The 14,489-nt window shown below is 37.1% G+C and overlaps 2 protein-coding genes across 6 annotated transcripts; one reads left to right on the forward strand and one right to left on the reverse strand.

The window, feature by feature from the left end:
* The first annotated feature begins 536 nt into the window (after positions 1–536).
* Positions 537–6,177, forward strand: LOC122300330 (probable boron transporter 2). Of its 3 annotated transcripts, XM_043110899.1 has the most exons (14): positions 537–703; positions 861–1,154; positions 1,378–1,509; positions 1,605–1,687; positions 1,849–2,041; positions 2,230–2,368; positions 2,560–2,725; positions 3,009–3,175; positions 3,268–3,441; positions 3,593–3,688; positions 3,971–4,108; positions 4,729–5,048; positions 5,148–5,415; positions 5,612–6,177. In XM_043110899.1, exons 3-14 carry the CDS (start codon positions 1,406–1,408, stop codon positions 5,912–5,914), a joined length of 2,151 nt encoding a protein of 716 aa, XP_042966833.1. In that variant the 5' UTR covers positions 537–703; positions 861–1,154; positions 1,378–1,405; the 3' UTR covers positions 5,915–6,177. The 3 variants fall into 3 exon arrangements, with proteins under 3 accessions (XP_042966833.1, XP_042966831.1, XP_042966832.1); XM_043110897.1 differs by having other exon boundaries at positions 861–1,509; XM_043110898.1 differs by lacking the exon at positions 861–1,154.
* Positions 6,178–8,722: 2,545 nt separating this feature from the next.
* LOC122300331 (polygalacturonase At1g48100-like) lies at positions 8,723–13,500 on the reverse strand. 3 transcript variants are annotated; one of them, XM_043110900.1, is made up of 7 exons: positions 13,343–13,500; positions 10,987–11,510; positions 10,703–10,870; positions 10,546–10,590; positions 10,239–10,446; positions 10,055–10,136; positions 8,723–9,465 (listed from the first exon to the last, which is right to left on the reverse strand). In XM_043110900.1, exons 2-7 carry the CDS (start codon positions 11,392–11,394, stop codon positions 8,964–8,966), a joined length of 1,413 nt encoding a protein of 470 aa, XP_042966834.1. In that variant the 5' UTR covers positions 11,395–11,510; positions 13,343–13,500; the 3' UTR covers positions 8,723–8,963. The 3 variants fall into 3 exon arrangements, with proteins under 3 accessions (XP_042966834.1, XP_042966836.1, XP_042966835.1); XM_043110902.1 differs by lacking the exon at positions 13,343–13,500 and adding an exon at positions 11,688–13,279; XM_043110901.1 differs by lacking the exon at positions 13,343–13,500 and having other exon boundaries at positions 10,987–11,669.
* Positions 13,501–14,489: the final 989 nt, after the last annotated feature.

Raw genomic sequence — 14,489 nt, forward strand, 5'->3', positions numbered from 1 at the left:
CGTGAAATACGCAAGTGCTGTATAGTTATTTTAAAAAATAATGAGATTCATTATTAAAAAATTAATTTTTTTTTTCATATAAGTCTCGTATTTATTTATTTTTTTAAAGATGATTGTACATTTTCAGATTCAATGTACCACTCATTTATTTGGTAAAATTCTTCTGAAAAATCCAGTGTGATACACAGTAAATGCATATGAGTCTGGACAGATGATTGAATCATAGAGCCCAATTTGTCTATTATACATTGTGCAGCTCAAAATATAGTAGGTACAGAGACAACATGATCTTGCCCAGAAAAAGGTTTAAAAAACTTCTTATTTAATTTTGGTGCTTTGCTTTCCAATGCATTCATATGCTATAATGCCAAACTCTCTATAAGTAGTTTTATTGAGAGACTATAAAGAACACACGTTCCAGTTTGTTCTCCAATACCGACACAAGATAAATATACGGATATACTTAAAAAATTCAGGATAGAGTATTCTAATATAAATAAAAATAACAAAGAGAAAAAAGTGGACTTGGGTACTTCTCTCCAGGCCAGCTTGTCGTGGACTGGCACCCTTTCTTCCCTCTCAGTCTCATACCATATGCACTGTAAAAGGGCCCCTTTTATCACCTCTCTCCATACTCCCTTTTAAAGCCAGAAAAATCTCTTGCATTTCTTTCTGCTGTTTTCACTTTCAATGCTTTAAGGCGGTAAGTATTGTACAATGCATCTGCTTTGAATCTCTCTCCTTTTTCTTTTCTTTTTCACTGATATGCTTAAATTTCTTCTATTGGTCGTTACCTTTTGAAAGCTTCTTTATACAAGCTTTAGATTATGTTTTTTGTTTTTTGTTTTGGTGGTGGTCAGGAATGATAGCGATGTAAATCTCATTCCTTTTTCTGACCCACATTACTACCGGCATCAAATCTACAGTCCCACATTACTAACCACATTTTTCAGCCTTATACATCTTGAGCTTTCGTTACAACCCTTCACTGCATCCACAATGCGTTAAGGAGAAACTTCAGTTCAAGAAAAGGGATAGTCCTATTTGTTGCTTAATCATTCAACGCCTCTGTTATTTTCAAGTTTCTTTGAATTATGTTTTTGGGTCTTGAAGCTTCGTACGCCCATAAGCACGTAACCTCTCCCTGGGACTAGGTTGCAATGCTGCTCTCTCTCCCTCATTTATTTTTCCTTGATTCTGGGTCTTGAACAGAATTCTAAATTTTCCGTATCTGGGTCATTTTGCAACATCTTCATTTAATCGAATCTTAATGACATCTAGGCTCCCTCTTTACTTTGCCAAATTCATGTAATTTAATATAAACTGGAGAATGTGTATTTTTCCAATGTCAAACTCATTCCCCTCGTTACCAATTAGATTGCCATAAGCACCTTCCTTACGAACTATGGAGGAGACGTTTGTGCCATTTCGTGGTATCAGGAATGATCTTCGTGGGAGGCTGATGTGTTACAGACAAGACTGGACTGGTGGTTTCAGGACAGGCTTCAGGTATATCTTTCTCCTGCAATGAATGCAACGTTCAAGTATTGAATTTTGTTTCAAAATGCTGATTTTAGCTTGGTAACTTGCTGAATTCTTCCTAGGATTTTGGCCCCCACCACATATATATTCTTCGCATCAGCAATCCCAGTTATTTCATTTGGAGAACAGTTGGAAAGAGAGACAGGTATCCTCTTGTATGAATATTGTGAAAATGTTGTTATTTGTTTTCCATAAGCACTCATCATTTTTATCCAAGTTTAGAAAAGGTGCATATATCTAAGTCTATAAATATTTGTGTTGTATATCTCAAGATTTTGTGAATTTGATAATTGCTGGTATCAACAGATGGGGTTTTAACAGCAGTTCAAACATTAGCTTCTACAGCACTATGTGGAATTATACATTCAATCATAGGAGGTCAGCCTCTGCTGATTCTTGGAGTGGCAGAACCAACTGTAATTATGTATACATTTATGTACAATTTTGCTAAAGACAGGCCAGATTTGGGATCAAAGCTCTTTTTAGCATGGACTGGATGGTATCATTTTTTTCTTCTTGCCAACTAATGGATTGATTGTGGAATTTATGCTGTTGATGTATTTCTACAATCTGATTGATTTTTTTATTTTTTTTATTATTATTTTTTAATAATCAGGAGTTTATATTGTAGTTTGTGGTTTATTTGTTTGTATTTTTTTGAGCTTATATGGTCATTTGGATGGACAGGGTATGTGTCTGGACTGCGATATTGCTGTTCCTGCTGGCTATCTTAGGGGCTTGCTCCATTATTAATAGGTTTACTCGGCTAGCAGGGGAATTATTTGGCCTCCTTATCGCAATGCTCTTCATGCAAGAAGCTATAAGAGTAAGAACCATCCTTTTTTTATTTTCCCACTTCTCTGGTAAAGTGATTGAGATTTTTTACCAAGTACATATATGAATACTTTTTGGTACATCAATGGATTAGTTCCCTTATTAAAAAAATAAAAAATAAAAATCGAGGGATTAGTTCCAAATTCTGCTTTTGAATTTTATATTTTAAATTGGGTTTGCTAGGGACTTGTCGGTGAATTTGGCATGCCTGAAAGAGAAAATCCAAAGTCAATTGAGTTTCAGCCTTCATGGAGATTTGCAAATGGAATGTTTGCTTTGGTCCTGTCATTTGGTCTTCTGCTTACCGCAATAAGAAGCCGAAAAGCAAGGTCTTGGCGGTATGGATCTGGTAAGTTGATCAGCTTTTCAGTATATTTTCATTCAAGGAATTCCACTCCACCCTTTATCTTGTTTAGCCTGGTAGATTCAATAATTATATTACAGGCTCTTAAGCTCTTTCAATTTGCTGGTAGCTTCAATAAGGGACTCGTTTGTGAACATGCACAATTTGAGCTCAAAGAGAGATAAAACTAAAGGACCTTTTAAACCTGTGTATGTGAGCATATTTGCTGCTATAGGTCCTTAGCGCTCTAATATGTTTGAATTAATGGAGTTCCTTTTAACTTCCACAGGATGGCTACGAGGCTTTGTTGCAGATTATGGTGTGCCACTAATGGTCCTAGTTTGGACTGCTGTTTCCTATTTAACTGCTCGAAGTATTCCGAAAGGAATCCCTAGACGCCTCTTTAGTCCAAATCCATGGTCACTGGGTGCATACGAGAATTGGACTGTCATTAAGGCATGTTCTTCTTAGCATTGTGTACTCTTATCCCCTTTAATTGGATTCCTAAGCACAGTACGTGTTAAATGGCTTAACAAAAAAACTGACAGGACATGCTAAATGTGCCGGTTCTCTATATATTTGGGGCTTTCATTCCTGCAACAATGATTGCAGTGCTTTACTACTTTGACCACAGTGTAGCTTCCCAACTCGCTCAGCAGAAAGAATTCAATTTGAGGAAACCCTCCTCTTATCATTACGATTTACTTCTTCTGGGGTTCATGGTATGTAAATGTCCTTGCACACACCTTTCACCTTTCTTGTGTTGTAGAAAAGTCTTCTTTAAATTTTGGTTCTTTTTTTATTCTCTAATTGCAATATAAGGTGCTTCGCATCCACTTGCATTGAATTTCTAATCCCGTTGCTGCATGACAGGTCATTTTGTGTGGTCTAATAGGGATCCCTCCATCAAATGGTGTTATTCCACAGTCTCCAATGCATACTAAAACTCTGGCTACGCTGAAGCACCAGGTAGGTAAAGAAACCACAACCTGGGCTCCTTGTTCAGCTACTAAACCCAGAGCTTGCCAATTACTACCAGCCAATCAGTGGCTCAGTCTCATTGTTATTTATGTTACAACCATGAGGCTGCCAGCCAGTTTACTACAAATTCATATTTTCCAAACATCTCTTTTAAGGAACAGCGACTAAAGAAAGCTTTCAGGAAGCAGGCACAACTCATTCACACACAAAACACACATCCATTGAGGAGGTGTACGTATATCCTCATAGCAATACCATCCTGTTTTGCAGTTACTTCGAAATCGACTTGTAGCTACAGCACGTATGTCTATGAGAAATAATGCAAGCTTGGGGCAATTGTATGGAAGCATGCAGGAAGCCTACCAACAGATGCAGAGTCCATTAATTTACCAGGAACGGTCAGCTAGGGTATGACAACTTCATATCTTCTTTCTTCGATGTTACATAACATAAAATTGGGCTGATTGTTGCATCTGTATTGAAATGCCAAAGGCTTGTCTATTTATTTGTGGGCAGAGCTTGGTTATTGGACTCTTTGTTCCAAAAGTATTTCAATATTTCCATATTAATTGTGAAGTTTTCAATAATTCACACAATATTTGTAGAGAACATAAAGGCTAAGATGGTTTAATATTTAATGTCATTCCAATAATTAGTCATGGTAACCCCAAGGGGTTGGCTCAAGTGGTGAAGGCCTTGGTCTTTAGGTATCACTTCCCTCAAGGTCCAAGGTTCAATGCCTCATGGGTGCAAACAATCTTTTGGGGCCACATCCTCTAGTGAAAAGTAGCGATTTAACCAGTTCCGTGTAGGGAAACTTTCGAGGGTGCAGTGCACGGGACTGAGGTTTATTCTGCAGGGGTAGGTCTGAAAGGCCTCGCCTTTGAGAGGTTCCTGACATAAAAAAATAAAAAAATAGTCATGGTTTTTTTCATTCTTCTCGTTACCATTTTTAATTCTTCAGAAGTTTGATAAATTAGTATGGTGCCGATAATTATGTGACCTTGCCTAATTTGTATTCTGAGCAGGGATTAAAGGAATTGAAAAACACAACAATTCAAATGGCTTCAAGTATGGGGAATATAGATGTCCCAGTTGATGAGAGTGTGTTTGATGTTGAGAAAGAAATCGATGATTTACTGCCCGTTGAGGTGAAAGAACAGCGACTCAGTAACCTGCTTCAAGCTATAATGATCGGAGGATGTGTTGCAGCCATGCCTTTACTCAAGAAGATCCCAACCTCAGTCCTCTGGGGCTATTTTGCCTTCATGGCCATTGAAAGCCTACCTGGTAACCAGTTTTGGGAAAGGATCTTATTGCTCTTCACGGCTCCAAGCAGAAGATACAAGTAGCCTCTCATCTCATTTCTTAATATCTTTGATCATCTTACCTATACATCTTAATAGTAAGGAATTAACCATGTGGATTCTTTTGCATCCTTTTTCAGAGTACTTGGGGAGTATCATGCCACTTTTGTGGAAACTGTACCTTTCAAGACAATTGCAATATTTACAATCTTCCAGACTGCTTATCTTCTTCTTTGTTTTGGGGTTACATGGGTTCCAAATGCTGGCGTTCTGTTCCCTTTAATGATTATGCTTTTGGTTCCTGTGAGGCAATACATTTTGCCAAAGCTTTTTAAAGCGGCACATCTTCAAGATTTAGATGCAGCAGAGTATGAAGAGGTGCCAGCTTTACCATTCAACCTCACAACTGTAAGTTTTAGTTCTTTCCGTTAAACCTGTAGGTCCAAATTTGAAATATGCGAATATATTTTTGCTCTGTAAATTCGAGTAGCATGATTCTTGTTTCATTAATTTAATGAATGTACATTTAGGATTAAACTGAAACGCCACAATACTGCTCACTTATGTACCAAGGTATCTTTGGTGTTGGTTGTGTCCTTATCAGGAGGGGCTGATGAGTCGGGCAGCTTCTTTTGCCGATGATGGAGAGATTCTAGATGGCATAGTAACCCGTAGTCGGGGTGAGATTAGACGGATGTGCAGTCTTAAGATAACAAGCTGCACTGCAACACCCTCCAAAGAATTTAGAAGTATTCAGAGCCCACAGTTGTTGGATAAAGTGGATAAAGTATACAGCCCTCGCATAAGTGAACTTAGAGGGGATCAAAGCCCTCAGCTTGGCGGAGGAGGGCCATTTAGTCCGAGAACTGGAGGAACAAGAGCATCTAATTTAGGGAAAACTGGTTAGAACTTAGATGTGAAATAGCAAAAACTGGCGGTGTTTCTATTGTCAGGTTACCAAAACGTAGGCACTGGCAGAAATTATTGGAGTTGAACATGAAATTTGCAATAACTACTGTCCTGCCTTCTACTCTTTGGGAAATTATGTTGGGCGCGGGGTGCAATTGTAACTACAAGTTTTATGAATAGCAATACCAAGTTCTATATATGCTAAAATATGTACATGCATTATTTATTATTTACCTAAGGGTAGCCCTTTTAGGAGTTTTATGGTTTTGTGTCTGAGATGTTGCTTCTAGTCCTACATGTTTTTTAGCCTTCCACTAAGCATGCTTTTACTCCTATGAGATTTTGGTTTTACTCCCGGTCGTCTAAGCTTTCATCCAGAACGGCATGTCCCTTACAAGTTGAGCGTACATAAATAACTCTCTTAAAAACTTATCTTTTGTTGAAGTCTCGAATAGAATTATTAATTTATTCATTACATTCTTGTCTAGCTTGAAGATTTGTAAGCACCTATTAAGTGTCTGAGAGCATTCCCATCCGGTGCCTCCAAAGCACCGGATTTTTCATAATTTGAGAAAATATTTAAGGATTTCATCTCAAACCACCCCCATCCCATTCTCCATTTTGGGGTGAATGGATGAGGTTGCTACAAAGAATCTCTAAATATGAGAATCTACTGTTGTCCCCAAACCATTATTTTAAGTTTATAAAATTATTTGTAGTTAAGTTTATAAAGGGAGGTGAGCGAAAAATGTAGTAAAGAAAGAATAAAGAAATATTATTTTAATAGAATAGAGAAATAATAGGGAATGAGATATAGGGAATTTTTGAAATATGAGTAAAATTTAGAGAAAAATTTTAAGGAATGTACTTTTAAGCTAAATTATAGGAAATTTTATGGGGAATGAGATGTGAATGCTCTGATAGTTTAGGTCCCGTTTGGAACTTGGAGTTTGGTCTAATTTTAAACTGAGTTTAATATCTAAACACTCAACTCTTAAATCACTAAACTCATTTTAACTCAAATTTTTTTTACACATACGACTCATAACTTTTTTGAACTCAACACTTTTTTACATGTGAGACCTATAACTTTTTTTAATTTCTCATAAATAAATCTAGACTTATATTAATATCCAAACATATCTAATTAAATTCATCTTAGGTGGGTTTCACAAAACTTATTTCACCATTTTAACTCATTACTATTTATAAAGAATTTAATTCATCTCAACTCAATTCAATATCCAAACGGGTTCAGTTGCTTTCTTATCTCACAAGAAAGAAAGAACTGTTGAAATAATTGAGTGAAAATGGTAATTAGAAAATTAGTGAATCTTTACAAAAATTGTAAATATTAGCAGGAAATAAAGAGAGAAATTAAGTTAGAGATTCAAAGGAAGGATTCTTTATTTATAAATTCAAGAGTTAGTCTACATATATATTAGGAGACTACTCATATAAGCCAATATAGTTATGTTTAATTTTTTTTTTTAAATTATAAAAATATATTTTTTAAAATGATACTTTTTCACCTACCTATATATTCATCAATACAATTGTAGACACAGTCGCCCATTCAGGATTGCAAATAGAATTTTTCTAAATTCAAACATAAGAACTGTTTAAAAACTCACTCAAGCACGCGACCTGCACATCCAACCCTTTGACCCCAAGTCGCGCCTTTGAGCCTTCCGCCTAAGTGACCTAAGGCTGTATCACAGTATTAGGTCTCAGCCTCAGCCCATGGCATCAAAGTGTCTATTGAATTTTTTCTTTATATTATGTAAGGGTGCTTCGAATGATGTGATACTGTCATCCTATTACTGCATGTCATGTAATCAAAATTATACAAGTAAATACCAATTTTAATTGATATGGCATCTTATGATAGAATAGAAATGCTACAAATCTGAGTTCCGAGAGCACCTAATAATTATTCATTATATGACATTTTTTGATTATAACACAAACCATACTTCCTTCAATATCACAATCTACTAGAGTTTGTAACAAGAACTCGAAGAAGAAGAAGAAGAAGGAAAAAAAAAAAAAAAAAACTGGCCTAACGCTTCTTGAATGATTGTTGATACCATTTCCTTGCCAAATAATCCAATGAAAACAAGTTGCATTACTAAAAGATACTCATGAAAATCATCAAATGGCCACACAAGACAATCATAAAGAAATAGCAAATTCTGTAGCGGTTGATACTATAATGCTAGTGTCAAGATCTTGGAGATTTTGTTTGCTATCATCGTTGATGGATCTCATGAGGTATCAGCAAGAGCACAACTGCCAATTGCTTTGTGTTAGCAATACCAATAGTTGCAATATTGAAGGTGGCAACTGAGTAAGCGCCTAATAGGTTAGAGTATTAGCAAATTGTGGGGACAAGGATATGTTGTCTCAAGCATTGCAAATATGTTCTCATTGAAATTATGTTTATATCTTTTACATAATCATAACATTTTTAATTTTTTGTTATATATATATATATATCTTTATATTTAATGCTTTAGATACAAAAAAATTCCACAAAAGTAAACATATATACTGATGTGGTATGTTAGATTAAAAAACTACTCTTATTGTAAATGAGATCTAATATACCGTATGAAACTATATTAGTTTGTGAATTTATTATTATGAAATCTCTTTATAGTTGTTGTAGTTCTCAAATCTTTATTTTTGGCCGCTGTGATGAACCCAGATCTTGGCTCCACCACTGTCCTTTGAGTAGGCAACTCGGTGGTGGATGTTGTGGCATACATTTCTACCAATAAACAATGCAGAAGAAACATCATGATTATGAAATTCAAACTGCCAATAATTGCATATAACAAGTATGCATCAAATCTATTACAATATAGGCCAAAAGGGTAGACCCATTTCCATATCTCATCACACAATAAGGGCAGGAAACCCAAATAGGGATGGAGCCTAAGTAATAAATAAAGACCCATAACAGATAAGGACCCTTTGGGCTCTATACAGTATTCTTAATTCTATATCAAAAACCAATAACCAAAACCAGTTCACTCACTGTCTTAGCAACTAAATGCTGAAAGCTCTGCCACAGTCTGAGGTTCCCCATCTCGCAAGCAATTAATGGGAGGTATAGTCAAGGTTTCCTGATTTCCGTAGGCATTCCAGCAGAATGGATCATCCAACAGCTCCCCTTCCTGTGGGAAAAGCTCCACCTCTGAGAGTGTTATATTTGTGCAGGGAATTGTGTCACTGCATGCAAAATGTATGGGGGGCTGGCGCACATCGTAGGTGCCCTTTATGTTCCTGAAGGAAATGTCGTCGACATGTACAGCTGATGTTTGGTTTAAACATGCCTTTGACATGCAGTAATACTGGTCTATGATTATGCAGTTCATGACATTCTCCATTTGGATGTTCTCGAATGCTATGCCTGTCACAGAACCCATCCCGCCTTGCCATGTCTTGATTCTGAGCCCATTGTCCGATTCCTTGATGACTGCGTTTCTGACTGTTATATTAGAAACACATGCCTGGGAATTGTGCACTCCAAGGCTTCCAATGCTGCAGAAGAAAACAAAGGAGTTAGCATGTCATGGCTCCGAGCACTTACATGTGTGGAGCATTTAAGAAATAACAGGATTTTGATCTCCTAGAGTTCTTACCCAAACTCTAACGCCAAGATTGGAAGAGATATAGATATGTAAAGTAGTTTCAAGATATTAAATACTTAATAAGTGCTGTGGGACCCCTTGTATGTGTTTATCTCTGTTCTATTTTATGCCTTAGAGTTTGGATAAAAACTCTAGGGTGTTTAAATGCAAAACATGCTCCTAAAGGAAGTGTTATTTGCTTTCTATATGACAACAAAGAACAATTATAAGTCAATAAGTGCCATCCTCCCCTGTTGCTTTTTTCACTGTTCTGCTCGTATGAATATACCTCCCAGATGCTACTTAAAGAATTCTTGAGGTTTGTGGTCACAAATTATTTTCCATGTACATGCTTTCAGGTAAACTAAACTAAAAGATGTTATCCCTGAAATTCAGCAAGACTGAGTAAAAATGAATACAAAAAAACAACTTCCCTCGACTGAGCTAAAAACCAAGGTTTGGACTATCAAATTATTTAGGATCAAAGATTGATTAAACACCTGATCCCGTGACTAGGCCCGCAAGTTACACCCTCAATGTCAACATCTGAACACCCGGGTCCAATGGAAATGCAATCATCGCCTGCATTAAATCAATCTGCATTATTACATCTAATGCATAATACATGAAGGTCTATATATAATAACCAAGTAAAACAATTTCCAGACGAATTAAATTTCCTACCATTGGCTATCATGGAGTTGTATATTCCAACAGTCTTGGTGTTCTCAATGTGGATCCCATCAGTATTGGGGCTAAGTTTAGGTGAAGAGATGGACAATTTGTCTATCAATACTCCTTCACAGCCATCAAATTTCATATGGAACTGAGGACTATTTTCGATCTTTAAATTGCTGACCACCAAATTTGAGCTCATGAAGAACCTAATTAACTGTAAAAAAAAAAAAAAAAAAAAGGGATTGTTGTTTAGTCAGTAAGAACCAACTTGGTTATTGAATCTTTAAGTTGGGTTTTCAATGATTCTACTTACTGCAGGAGAGTCGCATGGTCCTGGCATTGTCGATCCATTGGGCCCCTGAAATGGCAAAACGCTCGCATTCAGTAATGTAATATTTTCATTTCCATGGAAATGAATAAATATGCACAGTTTAACATAGTGTCAATTGAATTTAGAATAAATAAATCACCCTGTGAGGCTTGCATGGGAGCTCCCACCACTTCTGGCCATTCCCTTCAATGGTTCCTTTTCCTGTGAAAGACATCTGGTCAAGTCGGTAAAACACGAGCCATTGTTTCCGGCTGTCTGCTTTTGGCCAGGAATCTGGTCCATCCGGTGGCATTATGACTCCATCCACCTTTAACACAAATGAAGCTTAGATTGAACTGAGCTGTATAGATCAAAACTCTCTATATAGCACTCAACTGGATGAAATTAGCAGAAGAGCGAGGAATCTCTGTTTGAAATGCTTACTTGGAATACAAGTCCTGGCTTGCATGGCCCTGAGAAGATTGTTGAAGTAATTATGAAACGATAGTCAGCTGGGGCTAGGACCACTCCTGATTCTACTGCACAAGCTGCTTTCCATGCTGCTGTGAATGCAGCAGTGTCATCGGTACAACCATCTCCGACTGCCCCAAAAGATGTTACATCGAAAACCCCGTTGTTGTTAGAACTTCCAGGGTCATTTGGGTTCGGGTCAGAAGGAGCAGAAGGGGGATTAGCAGGGGATGAAGGGTCTTGAGATTCAGAGGGAGGAGCAGGGGAGCTTTTAGCCTTCGGCTTCTTGTGGTAATGGTATCTTCCTTCCACATTGCTTGAATTCTGGAAGAAAAGGCTCGCCGTGATCCATATGACAAGGAGCGTGCGAGCAAGTTCCATGAGAAGCAAATTTTTGAAGGCTTATATGAAGACAATCTTTCAACCCTGTGGGTTTCTGAAGAATGCCTCTTAATGTTTGAGCAGGTAGCACCACAGAATGCTGCCCAAGTGTTCCTCTGGAAAGTGACAAAAACTTCAGTCTTCAGAGTTATTGCAGAAAATTAATGAAGGAGAAAGAACGAAGATCAAGAAAGAAGGATTGAGTTAAAACTCGATCAAGAAAGGAGTGAGTTAAGACTCCTAGAGGCCTCAAATGAAGTATTCTGGCAGGCAAGGACCATTTGAAGGCTCACATTTATATTCAACCGAGCGTTTCTCAGAAGAACTAATCTCATGCCTAACGGTTGACACCTGTCAAGTTACAGTTGATTGTGATGTCATTGTCCCTCGGAGAACGGTTGGAGGCTTTTGTAGAGCTCTTGGAGGTTGGTCTTCTATGGCAACCTTAGCAAAGTAGTCTTTGTCCTTCAGTGGATGTGGATCGTCTCTCACCCTTCATTGTTCTCTCATTTTATTTTCCCTCATTTAGTTTCAATTTCATATGGTCCAAAGATTTCATGTTTTCTGCCCTGTTGTTCTTTAGTGATGAGGTGATCAAGCTGTGAGGAATTGAATCTTCAACAGTACTTTTAAGCTTGTGAACTGATTTTTTAGGCCCTATCATATCCTAGAAAGGAGTGCCAAAACTTAAATGTATTCTTTATGGTTTCTTGTCTTAATTTGTGCTGTCGTTCAAAGCATCTCCTGTGCACTGAGCACCCAGATATAATATCCATTCGAACGACAGTTTCCCGTTTGGTTTTAACCTAATGAGCGGCACCCAGATCATAGCTAGCTCTGAACTTAAAATCTCATACCTTATATATATATATATATATGCGCGCGCGCGAATCTTCAAAGTTTTCATCATCATCATCATGAATACAGCAATTTTCCTGGCCTTAATAGTGTATATAAGAGGGAATCATATCGAAAAGGAAGATACATAGAAGTGTAGACAACTAAGAAATTTCCAAACACTACAGTATATGTAGATTACGATGATTTTATGCCATGTTTATTTGTATTACTGAACTCTCTCCCCATTAACTCGGCCTCCCTTATCTCTATCGTCAGCTAAATCAAACATCAATTAATATTGATCGAGATGTTTTGTATATACCTTGATCAGTACATTCAGCTTAAATTAAGGCCATGTGGATGTCACATCATGTATCGTCATCCCATATCATGCATGCATTTACTACATTTCATGTGGATACCATTGATATATTATATTTTCATTAATTAATTGTTGCTTCGTGAACTCCTTTATTGATGAGAGAGATCACGTGTCCTGTTATAGTTTGGAGATGTGGGAATGAGAGAATAAATAAATAAAAAAAATCAGCTGAAGCAATGGGTGGATGTGGGAGGATTTGATGCAAAAAGCATACAACTCGTGACTTCTTGTTGTTGTTTAGCTCCTTGTGGCTATGTATGTAGCTAAGATGCATGTACGTAGTAGGTCTGAGACATGCAACAGCTAGCATTAAACCATCCACGGGTACTGTCCATGTCCAATTCCTATGGCTAATTCGTACGTCCAAAAGGCTAAAAAAAGATAACTCTTGAGTCCCATGCCTTTATATCTCATGTGACCCTTCAAACCAAATTATATATATACAAAAACTTGGAATTGATGTAATGGTTGATAGACAATGTCATCTCGATATACCGTAATAAAACTAGGATGAGAGTAGCGCAGTATATAGCATAATTCTTAACAATAAAAGTATTATAATATGCTAGTCTATTATCATTATAATTCTATCATACTGTGTCGACATGACAGCATTAAAGAACTGATCTAGAAATCAACGAGTATTACACGTTAGTATAATATAATGAAAATAAGATAAAGAGTATATTCAAACAAAGAGCGGGAATAAAAGCAGCATAAATTCACCTGAGTGAAAGAGGTGGATTAATATATAGGGAAGTTTCAGTCAGCATGCAAAGCTAGCCCACGTTGATGTGCTTTACAGGTGCCAAACATGGGTGGTTTAGCTGTATTGAAAATGGGAGTCTGGAGAAGAGGGTTTTTTATAGAGGATTAAGGTGGATCGATCGATCTTGCCTTTACGACTTTTGTTTTGGCATGCATTGCAGATGCATGTGTTTGTCTCTGTCTTTCACGTGCACACTCTCACGGGTGGACTTAAATAAAATATTCTAAACAGCATTTGGCGTGCACTTTATGCTATGCATCTGACAACAGAGATTGATGATGTTTATGTGTTTGTGGTTTTCAGACATGACACGTCGGATTCAGCTACAGTACCCCACACACAAATTCGCCGTCTCTTATTGGTCTCTTGCTCATGGGACCCGCCTTGCTGTGCCTCGTGTGGGGTCCTCCCACACTCCATAATGGCGAAGAGTGATTGAGAGAGAGAGAGGGACTCACATGCTACTATAAGTTGATATTGCTGATACTTAAGATGACTTAAGGGAAGATGGAGTGGTGACACGTGTTTAAGACATCTGAAATCGGAACATTTTCTTTGAATGGGCAGATGGAGTGGTGACACGTGTAAGATGGCAACTCACGGGTTGGAGTTTCCGGGGAGTCACGGGTTAGGGAAGGGATTAAACATTGGTCACAAGATTGGTAATGCTGGGATGTTTAAGATAACTTTTAACTTGTACTTAACAAACTGAACAAACAAAGCATAAAATGGACGGCTGTGAATCAATCGCCGACACCTGCAACACTTTGGTGATTTTAAATCCTATGAATCCCACCATCTTTCTCCTCACATCACTTTTAATTTTTATCTTAAAAAAATTTATATTTAGAGTAGGTATGTAAAACACTCTCTACAATACTTACTCTTGAGGAATAATGTTACATTATTTGTAGATAAAATCTTAGACATATTTATAAATAATAAATAATTCTTTTTTATTGAATCAGTTTTATAAAATGAATTAGACTCATAAATTTTTTAATAATATCAGAGTCTGCCATAAGACGAATAAGAACTCATACTACTTATCCTATAACAAGTATTAAAAAAAATACTGATCTGTATGTGAGAGAGGGTACTGTT

This window comes from Carya illinoinensis, chromosome 2, assembly GCF_018687715.1.
Source record: "Carya illinoinensis cultivar Pawnee chromosome 2, C.illinoinensisPawnee_v1, whole genome shotgun sequence".
Classification (NCBI taxonomy): domain Eukaryota; kingdom Viridiplantae; phylum Streptophyta; class Magnoliopsida; order Fagales; family Juglandaceae; genus Carya; species Carya illinoinensis.